At 39.4% G+C, this 12,370-nt stretch overlaps 1 protein-coding gene across 4 annotated transcripts in view; it reads right to left on the reverse strand.

The window, feature by feature from the left end:
• The window catches only part of LMO3 (LIM domain only 3), a 54,919-nt gene extending 42,752 nt beyond the window's left edge, over window positions 1–12,167 (reverse strand). Inside the window, exons 1-3 of one of the 4 annotated variants that reach the window (XM_042948437.1) lie at window positions 12,005–12,167; window positions 10,129–10,195; window positions 4,664–4,877 (exon numbers count right to left, since the gene is read on the reverse strand). In XM_042948437.1, the coding sequence (XP_042804371.1) occupies window positions 4,664–4,869 (206 nt within the window). In that variant the 5' untranslated portion in view covers window positions 4,870–4,877; window positions 10,129–10,195; window positions 12,005–12,167. Of the gene's footprint in view, window positions 1–4,663; window positions 4,878–8,915; window positions 8,941–10,128; window positions 10,196–10,880; window positions 11,110–12,004 lie in introns of those variants that run through there. The other 3 variants (XM_042948436.1, XM_042948438.1, XM_042948435.1) reach the window with 3 other exon arrangements.
• Between the last annotated feature and the right edge of the window lie 203 nt (window positions 12,168–12,370).

The raw sequence follows: 12,370 nt of genomic DNA on the forward strand, positions 1-12,370 counted from the left end.
TTCATTTGGGAGGCGTTTCGTTCCTTATAAAAGCTTAAATTTTCAGAATTTAAAACAATAAAAAGTGATTTTTCAAATAATAATAATGCACTGATTTCTGGGGAAGATATTTTCAACTGCCTAATATTAAAAAGAGGAAAATGAAGGGGGAAAAAAAAAAGAATAAACACCTTATTCAACATTAAAAAAAATCTATGCAATGAACTGTCAGATAAAATCATATTAACACGTTCGTGTTTACTTTTAAGGTTGTAATTATGTATGCACTAATATAAATTAAACTTCATATAAAAATTTAGGGCACAGGATTTGATTAGTCTGAAATAAAGTTATAGCCAGATTAATACTCTATGTGGCATTTGGCATTTAAGTTTAAATTTCTATTTGCAAGTCGTTCTATTATTCTATTAAAGGATGTAAAATTATAGTCAGCATAACACCTTCAAATGCTTTTTGTTAATTGGCAGCTATAGTGGGACATGAAGCATCATTCTCTCCCAGCAGTTTCATTTTAAACACATTATTCCCAGATATAAAAATAGCAAATTACATTAAATTTTACAGAAGGCATTTTCAGCTTCTCATATAGGAAGAGCTATAAGCAGCTTCCATGGCATAACATCACAGCAAACAGCTTTGAATACATTCTCTGGTAAGACACCATTCAGACATACAAGATGCAGCCTACAGGGACTTGATGCTTAAAATATACAAGTAAGAAGTTTTAGGCTTAACAACAACAAAAAAAAAACAAAAAAAAACAAGCAAAAATTTCCCAAAGTCTTGAGAGGCAAATTCTGATATTCTTTACTTCCTCCAAGTTGAAAAGTAAAGTAGTTTGTTATTTCTCCTCGTTCTGACTTTGTAACACTTGCCACAAGATTTTAATTCTAAAACTCTGATTACACGTTCACTACTTTCTTTCATATTTTCCAAAATGAGACAAGGGTGATGGACAGCTTAGCAGTGACAAGAGTCCCATAAACATCATTACTAAAACGTTTCTGTTTTTATACAAGACTTTATTAATCTACTTTGGGTATTCTGTTGGTTATGAGCTCTATCTAGTTCAAGGTATAAAGATGCTCCTCCATCTAATCTGTCATACATTTAATTTTAAAAATGAAAAAGTTATGAATGTGTCGGATACATTTTTTAACATCTAGATTTCTAGGTCTTGGCGTATAAATATTGATGGGCAGATTGACTTCATAGTTTAAGTCAGAACTCATGTTAATAGAGGAAGTTTTAAAAAGTCAATCCTTCTGTTCCTTTATCTAATGAGTTTCCAAAGGCAGAGAACAATCCTACAAACTGGCAAATTCTCTCTCATCAGATATGTACACTGTATATTCTACAGAGAAACAAAAGACATTATACCAGCCCCGTTATGGAAAATGAATTGTGGAGTTCTGAAACTCAGTATATAAATGGTGAGATATTTCTTTTTCTTAAAGCTAATTGTGCCACAAAGGAGAGAAAAATCTGAGAGAAATCGTATTTACCACAATAATAGTTTCTATAACTCTAAGAAAGTATCTTATGATTTAAATTCTTGTATTTATTATTCAAAGAACTTAAAAAAAACAAAGTAATGCAAATAAAATGTTATAACTTCAAGATTCATTGTTCAGCATGACAAGTGTTTGATTTTTTTGTTTGTTTTCTTTTTTGGAAGAAGTTAATTAGGAAGTTAAATACAATTGGAAAAAATATTTCACTGTTCTCTAGAAATGAAAAAGTTATCTGACTCAAGATAATACCTACAATCAATAATTTACCAGTACAGACAAAATTATTTTCTTCTTTATCATTTTCCATATTCTTACTTAGATACCTACTGATTTAGAGAGAGAAATACAAACCTGTAAGTTATTTATGGCTTGTTTGGTGCCTCAAAGAAATCATATAATATCCAAACACCAAAAACAAAACAAAACAAAAACAAAAACAAAAAACTGAACCTAACCACTTTTGAATAGGATTTAAATGGTTAAGCTTTGTGCAAAATACAAAAGTAAATGTGAACTAAGGGAAATGAGAAAAATTGTTTTCAAAACTCGAGAAAACAGCCACAGAATACTACTTGCTCCCTGATCATTTAACAGATTTTGTGTAATTAATAAACAGATAGTAACAATTTTAGGTACACCTTTATTTTTTCTTAGTTAATTTCATCTATTACCTAGAATTATGCCTCTCATACAGCAGGCATCCAATAAACATTTTTGAATGACTATACCATTCAAAGAAATTAATTTGTAAATAAAGTTTGCCTAATTGTATTTGTCTATGTGACATATAGAATTAGACTATTTTAAATTTCTAGTAAGAGACATATGCTGCTGAACATGGACACGATGTCATGGAGATACATACTTCTTACATAAAACTATATACCACATCTGTGGCATAATCTATAACACATAACACAGTTTTACACACACACCAACTCCCCATTTCGCTTCTGCAAGTTTTAAGTATTGATGAAGTCTTGCCAAAGAAGTCACATTATATACAACAAACCTTCAGTTTAAATAAGGAATAAGCTTGCAGTTAACAACTTAGTTTGAAATGTTAACAATCCTTAGGCTGTTAACATAACAACTGGCTATTAATGTGGTAATGACCAACTTAAGAGGACATTATACTCTGAGAAATGAATATATTGGCAACCAGGACCAAGGTTTTTATTAGAAAGAGTATGATTTTTTTAACAAGTTACCAAACATGAAAAGTTTGAGTCTACCAGAAATCAACTAAGTAATGTCACAAACAGCAACATCTATCTATCTTAGAGGAGGGTAAGCACTTTTGATATGAAAACTATTTTGATAAATCCCTTTAAACAAAACACTTACTTGAGACTATCAAACGGCAGTTAAACATTGTATTTTTATTACCGTAAGAATAACACAATCTAAGTTTCCTTCTCTGCTTGCTATTATATCAACAACTGTAAAACAGTTTAACTCAGGATACAGGTATTACATTGGCAAATTTTTAAGTTTTTAAAATCCAGCTATTTCAACATACTTTCTGTAAATCTTACTTAATTTTTATCTTTATTGCTTACTAGAACACCTTAACTTTGCGCAGACTTATATAAGCTCCTTGTTTTGGAACTGTTGTTACATAAATCCATTTGAGACACTGCAGTTGCAAACAAATGTAAAAGTAAAAAAAAAGAGTCAAAAAGCCATGACCATTGGTTAGTAAAGATAAAGCAAAACTAGGAAGCATTGTTAAATCACTGAAAGTAAAATGCAAATGCTTTATGTGGAAATGAGGCTCTAATTCACAATGAGCAGAGGAAAAAAAAATTATTTCAAAGAAGAAGTTCAAAGACTGAAGTTCTAAGAGAATTCATGGAATAAGTTAATTCTGATTAGTTGTGCCACCACAATAAGGGAAATCCTGGCTATGGAGTCACTTCTCATTGTTGGCACCTTGCACGTATTTTATGCGCTTGGAACACAGAGGGATAGTAACAAGTGGTCATAATTAGCCAGGAGGCTGTCAGCTGAGGCAATCCTAAGGTTGGGGGGGTGGGGGGTAGAATCTGATAAATAGTGTTGGATTCACCCTTTTAAACGATCACTAATCAAATGATCTATTTTTATATATAAAGATTAACTGAAAATATAAAATAACTGAATTATATACTGAGAAGCACCAAATTCCCTAGAAAACACTTCCCAAAAATGACCAAGATGGTTAAGGAGTTACGGCTGATTGATAAATTTTGTGTCATAAAGGGAGAAAATTCAAAATAAATCGCTTAATGTCAGACTAGAAAAATGATTAATCGTATCAAATATGAAAACCCGAATGATGCCATATATCATTTCTCTAATTTGATAGCTCCTACTTTATTAATATATGTAATTTGCAGCTGAATCAAGTCACAAAGTTCCCCGAAAAGCAAAATAATTTTTCTTAAATACAAGTTCACGCATTGAGTGCTAAATGCTGGGAAACAAGTATAGTGGGCTTCATGGTTTTTTAAGCAAGAATATATGCATTGTCCTCAAACTGATCAGATGTTTAGAGTGGCTTTCATTTCCCCATAATGATGGAGATCTTTACTGTGTTAGTTTCCATAATGCTACTGGCAAGTCTGAAGCTGCTAATGCTCCGTGATGTCTTTGTGATGACCACTTGGAATGCCACTGAGGGTGGGGACACGGATTCACACTTGGGGAAAGTTGTCAAAACTGTATAATAAATATGCTAATAAATACCCGTTAATAATTTCAAACTGAACTTTCTCTGACAAACGAGACACAGGAAGATTGCTGAACAATTCTGTGTCAAGCTCAGCCTATCTTGTCGGTATGGTTTAATGAAACACTTATATGCTGATTTCTACCAACCACATCCTTGCCATGAACTGGTGCTTTTAATACGGGCGGTGGAATAACCAATCTCTAACTATGAGCATCCAGGCAGGCCAAATGGAATCACTTTCGATATCATGTTTTACTGGCCATTACTCGAGTAAGAATTTGCATAATAGGCAACTGGCAACATTTTGAAGGCTGACAGGTCAATGTCTTTCAGGAATAGAAGCTGGTAGTAAGGAAATGAAACCAAAAAATACACTTACAAAAGTATTTTAAAAGGAATCCAGTCATCACTGGTGTGCAAGGGTAATTCCTACCTCAGATAGTCTCTGCGACAAAGGATAAGATTAGCTTTAGTGTACAGGGTGGAGCCCACCTCTCCCAAACGACAGTCACAGCAGGCACACTTCAGGCAATCTTCATGCCAGTATTTGTCCAGTGCCTTTAGAAGATACCGGTCCTTGATCTTTCGGTTGCAGCCAGCACAACCTTTCGGCTTGGTGTCTGGCTGGACTGAGAGCATTTGTATACCTAAAGGAAGACAAAAACAAAAAAGAGAGCTGGGACTGCAGGAAAGAATCAAAAGATGTCAAAAGACATCCAACAAGTTTAATATTTAATATTGCTTTTCTCAAGGAGCGTTAGACTTTCCCTTTTGGGGCTATCCTGAAATCAAACTAAAATTTGGAAACAAAAGCCTCAAACATTATAAAGTCCTTATTAAATCATTTATAAAGTTGCACCTGGACAGTGGGGGTGGGGGTGGGATAATGCATTCGTGTTGTACATAGTATACATTGACATTGACATGATGTTGACATCATATACACAAAGTTAAGTAATATTAAATAATTTTAGAGTGTCCCCATTCTCTGCATAGTGCAGTTCCTTTGGGAAGAAAACGTGAGTAATAATCTCAAAGGAAGCAATTTAACAAACTAGTCCATGCACCGCCTATAAGAGTCAAAAATGAGTTTTTCTTTATTGGTTAGAAATTCACTTGATTTGTGCTTGATGGTGGAAGGAGAGTGTACCCTAATGGGAAGACACTAACCTGACTTAGCAGTGGGGCTGTTTATAGTTAAACATAGAGTACAGTCACCCAGAAAGCTCCCCAATTCTACACTGTGTGTTTGCATCCAAATACTTCCTTCTGTGTTCTTGCTGTTTGAAATTGTTCCTTATGTTACAATTTTACAAATGAATCTATACTCACAAACATGAGTCAGTGCCTCTATAAATGGCAGATTACCTGACTGCATACTGTATGCTTTCATATAAAATGAAAGTACAGGATTGGTTTATTACCATAAACACACACTTATTAATTTCATAGGGGAAAGAAAAAACAACAGAAGGAAAAATCTAAATACATATAAATTACATAAACATATATACATAAATATATTATGTTATAGATAGGGCACCAGACATATATATAAAATTTATATACTTTAGAGATACATCTCCATCATAAATAAGGAGTCCAGCTGGGTTCTGTGGTTTTTACAACTTGACTGAAATGTTTTCAGTGAAAGGCTATTCCCCTTTGAGTTTCTTCTTTCCTAAGTGTCAAATACCCAGTTTAAAAAAAAAAAAAAGCTGGACCAACTATTCAGAGCTTCATATTTATCCAATAACTCATTCTAAGTACTACCAAATACTCAAGACATCATCGATTCCTAACTCCCTCATTTTACAAATTGTGATACGAGGCCTAAGAGAGTTTAAGGACTCGCTCGATGCTGAATGACAGGTAAGCACAAGACTTGGTGGTCTTCTAACAGTCCAGAGATCCCACTACTATAGTATGCTTCCTCGCCTGTACATAAAGTTTCAAACTCTACAAAACGCCAAATGTAGATGCACTTGAAACAGTTCCAAGAAAAGAAATGCCAAGCCATAATCTTGGAGTATTTCCCTACTCCAAAGTAGCTAAACCTTCTTCAGTTTCCTCTGAAGCCTCCTTATGAAGGCTTCACCTCCATTACCTTCACACTCTTTTTTCATTTTTAATCACATTGATAAGAGACATCAAGGCACTGTACCCTCAGAGCTGAATAACTTTTCTAGGTACAAATAATGCATGGATTGCACATAATATTGTTTTGATGTTGAACTTCCATTACCAAATAAGTTCTCTGGTAGAGTGATGGACTAGGGTCTGGCAGGGAAGAAAGGGTGGATGTTCTTGCTGCATGATCTGCACAGTGTGGTAGTCAAAGCTGCAGACTAGCAGCTGGATTTGTACAGAAGAGCAGGTGGTATTCCTATAGCCTGCTTTCTATTCCCTTTCTTTGAAGGAGCTAAGGGTCTAGTGTAGATTAATCATAACCCTTGATAGCTCTGCTAAATCTCACTCTCTAGAACTTCTAACAAATGAAGTTTCTTTGATCAGAACTAGTTACCGTCTTCTAGCAAGGTTCCACAAGGAATAAATCCCATTAATTACGGTACAGAACATATCCAAGTGCCTCTTAACCATATACCTGGGGGGAGGGGGGAAATTTGGATTTACTAAATGACATTCTGTATTTCATTACTGAAAACATCGAGAGATGGCTGGCTATTCGAATTCACCAACTTATAAGGCTATTATTATTATTATTATTTTACGTCACAAAGCTAGAAAAAAAAATTTTAAATCCCTTTTAGTTGTAGCTAAGCTATATTTCCCTCAGTTGAGTTCCTACCATCAAGTGGAGAAGGACGGCTATCTTTATTCAAAATGCTTTGTAACCAGGACAGGGAATACCAACATTTGGCACAAGTAACACTACCCTGCTTGTCTTCACAAAATGTTTTTGTTGTGTTGACATTTTAATTTAGCACTCAGAGGCCAATTAATATTTGAAACTCTTACATTCTGTTTGGCCTTGGGCTTGAAGGAGTTTGATATTTTACCCTCCATCCTGGTACCTTCTTTTAGAGAACATCATCACCTTTCTCTTGAAAAGGAAATCTTTTCAATACTCTTCAAGTTAACAGTTGTAGAAAAAGAACTATTTAGTAGTCACCACGTTGCCATGTACCTAAAAGGCACAAAGCATCAGCAGCCCCCTTCCCCACCGTGCCCTCACCATCCAGAAGAACACGGCTGGGTAGAGTTATGCGTTCGGAAGCGGAGAAACATTTCACAAGTTGCTCATAGCACATCAGGACTCATAACTAGTTTTAGATTGGCATGTAAATTGTTCTGAGGGAAATTCTTATTGCCTCTGAGACCCTGCCATTCTGAGTTATTTGACAGTTTAAGGGAAATCATAATTAAAAAAAAGACATAAATAATAGCCTGTGCAGTGTGGTGTGCAGAAATAAGTAGAACCATTTCATTTAAACTCTGGTGAGCTTTTAATTGCCTGGATTGCATTGTGAGGCGGCCTAACGGTTGATTGCCTCCATTATGTTCCCTTGTTCTGTGCCATTCATCCGCGCGGTCTCAGCTTCAGTAGTTAACACAACAAAGTAACCACAACTCCACAACACACAGGGGCTTAAAAAAAATCATCATAATCAAAGATGTGCAGCACTTAGACACAGTCTTTTATATTTTTGGACTAACTACACATAGTGAACGGAAAACATTTTGTCCCTGTCGGAAGATTCACAGAGAACAATTTGGGAGAAGGAACAGGAAGGGGGAATACATAAAGGGGGTTGGCAGAGATGAGGTGCCTCAGGAAGATGCTAAAATGGGAATGCAGGTTCCGCAGCTGGGAGCAGTGACACAGATTAAAAGAATTTGGCCAACACGGCCATTCGATTGCCAAGAGGTACCAAACAAAAGATTTTCTCTCCTCCTGCCCATCTTCATCCTCTCCCCAGCCCCCAGACCCGATTGGAGAACTGGATTGGGCCTAAAAGCTTGTTTCTCTCTGTTCACTGGCCCAGAGCATCCCTACAGGCTGCAGCCCCCTAAGGGACAACAATGCAAATAGATGTCCCCAGATCTCAGGCGCTGGAGCTGCTTAACTCTGTTCTGCCCCTTCAACTCCCAACCCCCTCCCCATCCTTTCACCACCCCCTCCCCTTTTGGAGCAATGGAGCTGGGAACCAATTTGATTCCCTTTTTCTCCAATGCAGCTGCAAGGCTCAGAGATACTGACATTTTTCCACTCTTATCAGTTTAATTACAGTTACCATGGCAGCAAAGTGCTGGTGCTTGGCAAAGGCCAACAAGAGATTTGCAAGACTGAGTTCAATTTTGATGCAGCTCACATGCAAAAAAAAAAAAAAAAATAATAATAATAATAATAAAATAATAATAAAAAAATAAGAAACATACATGCACTCTAACAAAGAATCCCTTATGGAGTTTATGCTCTAGCCTTTTGTGGTTGTGTCTTCGCAGCCACACAGGGATGATTTGCAAAGAATGTAGCAGTATTTGTTGCACCTAGCAAGATTAATTGGTTTAAGCAGCAGTCTTCCAAACCAGTTACAACAATAATATTTCGGATCTTAAAAAAAAAAAAAAGACACAAAAGCAGCGGAAGAGCAGGAAAGCTTTAGAGCAGTCAAGAGTGCCGAGCGCCGGCAAAGTGCATCTATGATAGATTGTAACCTTACCAAAACTTTTCTCCTTTTTCTGCATGAGTTGACTTAGGCGTGCCTGAGTTGCAGCAGCTTCGCATTGAGCACAGAGCCCAAGGTAGAAGTGGAAGGGGGTCTCCTGGATTTAGCTCAAGTGTGGACCTGGTGCGCAGCCTACACCGCCGAGGACCGACTATTGTGAAGCCACTTTGGGAGCGGGTCGGAGTGGCGGCAGGGGGTGGGGGAAGGGATGAGGGCGGCCAGACGAGACAGAGCGCACACACAGAGCCCCTCGCAGTGTGGCGGTGTGCAAAATGATGGCGAATGACAAAGCCACATGCTTCCCTAACTCTGCCCGTAATCCTAAAATCCCAGCGGCCCCTTTTAGCTTCGTGGTAACAAATGGATTTGATTAAACTGTCACATGCAGCGTTAGCATAGCATATCATGTTCAATATGAAAAAGATCATAAATCTGACTTGTATTTCATAACAGCAATCTGGGTAGCCCCCGTAAAAATGTGCTGCATCAGTTTGAATCTCCTCCTGTTAGGACATGGGCACCTCGTTCCAGGGAACCTGTCTCTCGTGGCCACTTCTCCCCACCGCGCCCCCCACCCCCAGCCCCCCTGCAAACAGTCACTTTTCCATCTTGCCGGAACCACCTTTTCTTATTACGGAAAAGTGGGGAGAGGCAGAAGTGTCCCCAAGAACCGCAAGACTGTGATTTCAACTCTCGGAGGGGGAGGGGGCTGTGAATCCCAGCAAGTACGCAGCAGGGGGTCTGGAGCCCACCTAGGACGGAATTCTCTTCCCCAGGGCCAGGCCGGAGCGAACCTCTCCAGATTCCAAACTCTCCCTGCCCCTCTCTTCCCGGGAGTAAGGGGTGTGGGAATGCTGCGGCTCATCCTGAACTTTGACTATTATCCACTCGAGTCGTACTTGAGACATTCCGCGCCGCAGCCGCTCTCCCCTCCTTCCCTCCACATCTTCCGCCTGCATCTATTTCATGTCTCATCATAAAAATAATGAAGCCTCACATGATTTAAACAAAACCGTCTCAGCAGAGCTGCAGCCCGAGCGAAAGTTGCAGTGCGGAGCTGGGCTGCAGCCCCAGTTTATGCCTCATTAGGAGAGGCTGGGGAAGAAAAAAAAAAAAAAAATACCCACATCCGCACACGCACGCGCGCACCCGCAGACACACACACCACAAATAAGCCGACGCGTGTATACACAGTTGCTGCACTTACCTTCTCAATTAAGCGATACAGGGGGAGGCCGTTCAGAAAGCACAGTGGCTGCTTTGTAGTGCTTCTCCTTGGGAAAGGTCAAAAAGAAGCATTGTTTGAAAAAAAAAAAAAAGGAGGGGGGAGGGAGTCTCTATTTTTTAAGTTTAAAATAATGAGGTCCTCAAGGATCCGCCAAGTAATGGTGTTGACCGCATGTGAGCCACAGGTGTCCTCCTTTTAGGCAACTGCAGTCCAAGGCTGTCTCTCTCCGTCCTGGCTCAAGACAACTTACCCCAGCAGCACGCGAGGAGCCGAGCTGGAGGAAGCCCCGGCTCTCAGCTGCAAAATGCAATCCCTTCCCAGCCAGACATAATACAGCCGAAGAAAAGGTCACTCAGTTATTACTGAGCCGGCGGAGCCCAGGCAGCGCTTGTCAAGACCACAGAGAAGCAGCTCCCTTCCGATTTAAGACTATTTACCTCTCGCCCCCACCCCTCCCCTCTTCTCTCCTTTCCTTCTCTCCCTCCCTCGCTCGCTCGCTCTCGCTCTCGCTCTCGTGTGCCTGTTCTGCAGCTCAGTCAAGTACAGCCGCCCTCGGAAAGTGCAAAGCAGCCACGAGACAGATCGGGCTTTGTTGCTAATTTCCCAGGGTGAAAATTTACAAGCCTGCGAGTGCAGTCAGCACAGCCACATGCATATGCTACTCACAAACGCTGGGGACGACCCGCGCACAAAAAGTGACCTCTGCAGGAGTCGGCTGGGGAAGACCCTACCTTCTGGACCCGTCCAAAAGAAGTCCTGCGAAAGAGCCCTGGAGGAGAAGGATCGGATTCCTAAAACAACGAGGGCATTTTGGAATAGGTGCCCACATTTAAAGCAAACTGTCTTCCAAAGCCATTTCGGAAGCCACCGGTTATGGAAATTAAAATAAGACAAGAGAGTCAAACGGCTTCCAGAACACACTGGAAACACACACAACTGTCCTCTTTAGGAAATGTCTGGGGGGTGGCTGCAGTTGCCCGGTCTCTGACTTCCCTTAATGAACTCTCTAAAGTCTCTGCTCAGCAGGGCAGTGCTGCCGCACAAGCTGGGTCCAGGGCATGGCATACTCCCCTTCCTCCCTGCCTCCAGCGGCCCGAGAACCAAACTGTGAACTTGTTCCTTGTTAACCAATACTGAACCGCCTCCCACCCCCACGGATACACTTCTTGCAATTACTTGAACACCTTGCAATTTAAAGTTCACATGCTAGAATGAGAAACACCCAAGAGCACAAGAAACATGTTTTCACAACTAACTCGGTCAGACAGCCATAGAGTTTTTTCATCATTACTGCCCTGTCTTCATAGGCTTATTTTAGAGGCCTTGACAGGTTGGGTTTGTTTTTTTTTTTTAATTGAAATTGGTTCTGCTGTCCCCAATCACCTCTTTTCCTCTCCATATCTGTAAAGGCCACTGGTAGCTTTAAAATATCTTATTTTTCCCCTAAGTTTTCAAACTTCAAAGTCATCCTCTCTTTCTGGTAATTATCATAGCGTCCCCACCAGATTTTATAAAGCCCTGTCAAAGGTCAAGTTTAAAAACAGTCCACATTTGAATGACTCTAGCTGAAATGTTTTAAGGGCCAAGAAAGATTCAACTGTTGAACTTCAAAAAACTTTTTTTTTCTTCTCAGCACCATCAGTTTTAATCTAGTTTTATTAAAAAAAAAAAAAAATCAAAGCACCCCCCCTCCCCATGAATATTTAGGCCAAATTATGTGTCTCTTCCTAAGGAATAATAACAGAGCATTGATAACTGATTTTTTTTATCCCTTCCCTTTTTTTAAAGCTCATAATAAAATAGTATGTGGTTTGCTTTCCTCTCCCTTTAAAAGGCAAGAAAACTCAGAACTAACCTGAAAAGTAACGAAAGTCACAGACGGCGGATTAATAAGAACCCCTTCAGTTGATTTGTTCTGTACATAGGCAGATTTCTTAAGTTTGGCTTTTCTGGCCCGTCTAAGCAGGCACTCATGCACCTCACCCATCCGCACAGCTCCTGCTGTTCTACCCCACCTCTCTGCTCGAGCCACTCTGAAAACACCCCAGAGTGTGTGTGTGCGTGTGCGTGTGCGTGTGTGTGTCTCCTGCGCTCCCTCTCTCAGCCAATGCACTGAGAAGAAGAAAAGAGGGAGGGAGGGAGAAGTATGTGTGGGGAAAGGGAGAAATAAAATCAAAACAAATGGTACAGCTAATGAGGACAATTAAATTAATTATGTTCA

Source organism: Panthera leo, chromosome B4 (genome assembly GCF_018350215.1).
Source record: "Panthera leo isolate Ple1 chromosome B4, P.leo_Ple1_pat1.1, whole genome shotgun sequence".
Taxonomy (NCBI): Eukaryota; Metazoa; Chordata; class Mammalia; order Carnivora; family Felidae; genus Panthera; species Panthera leo.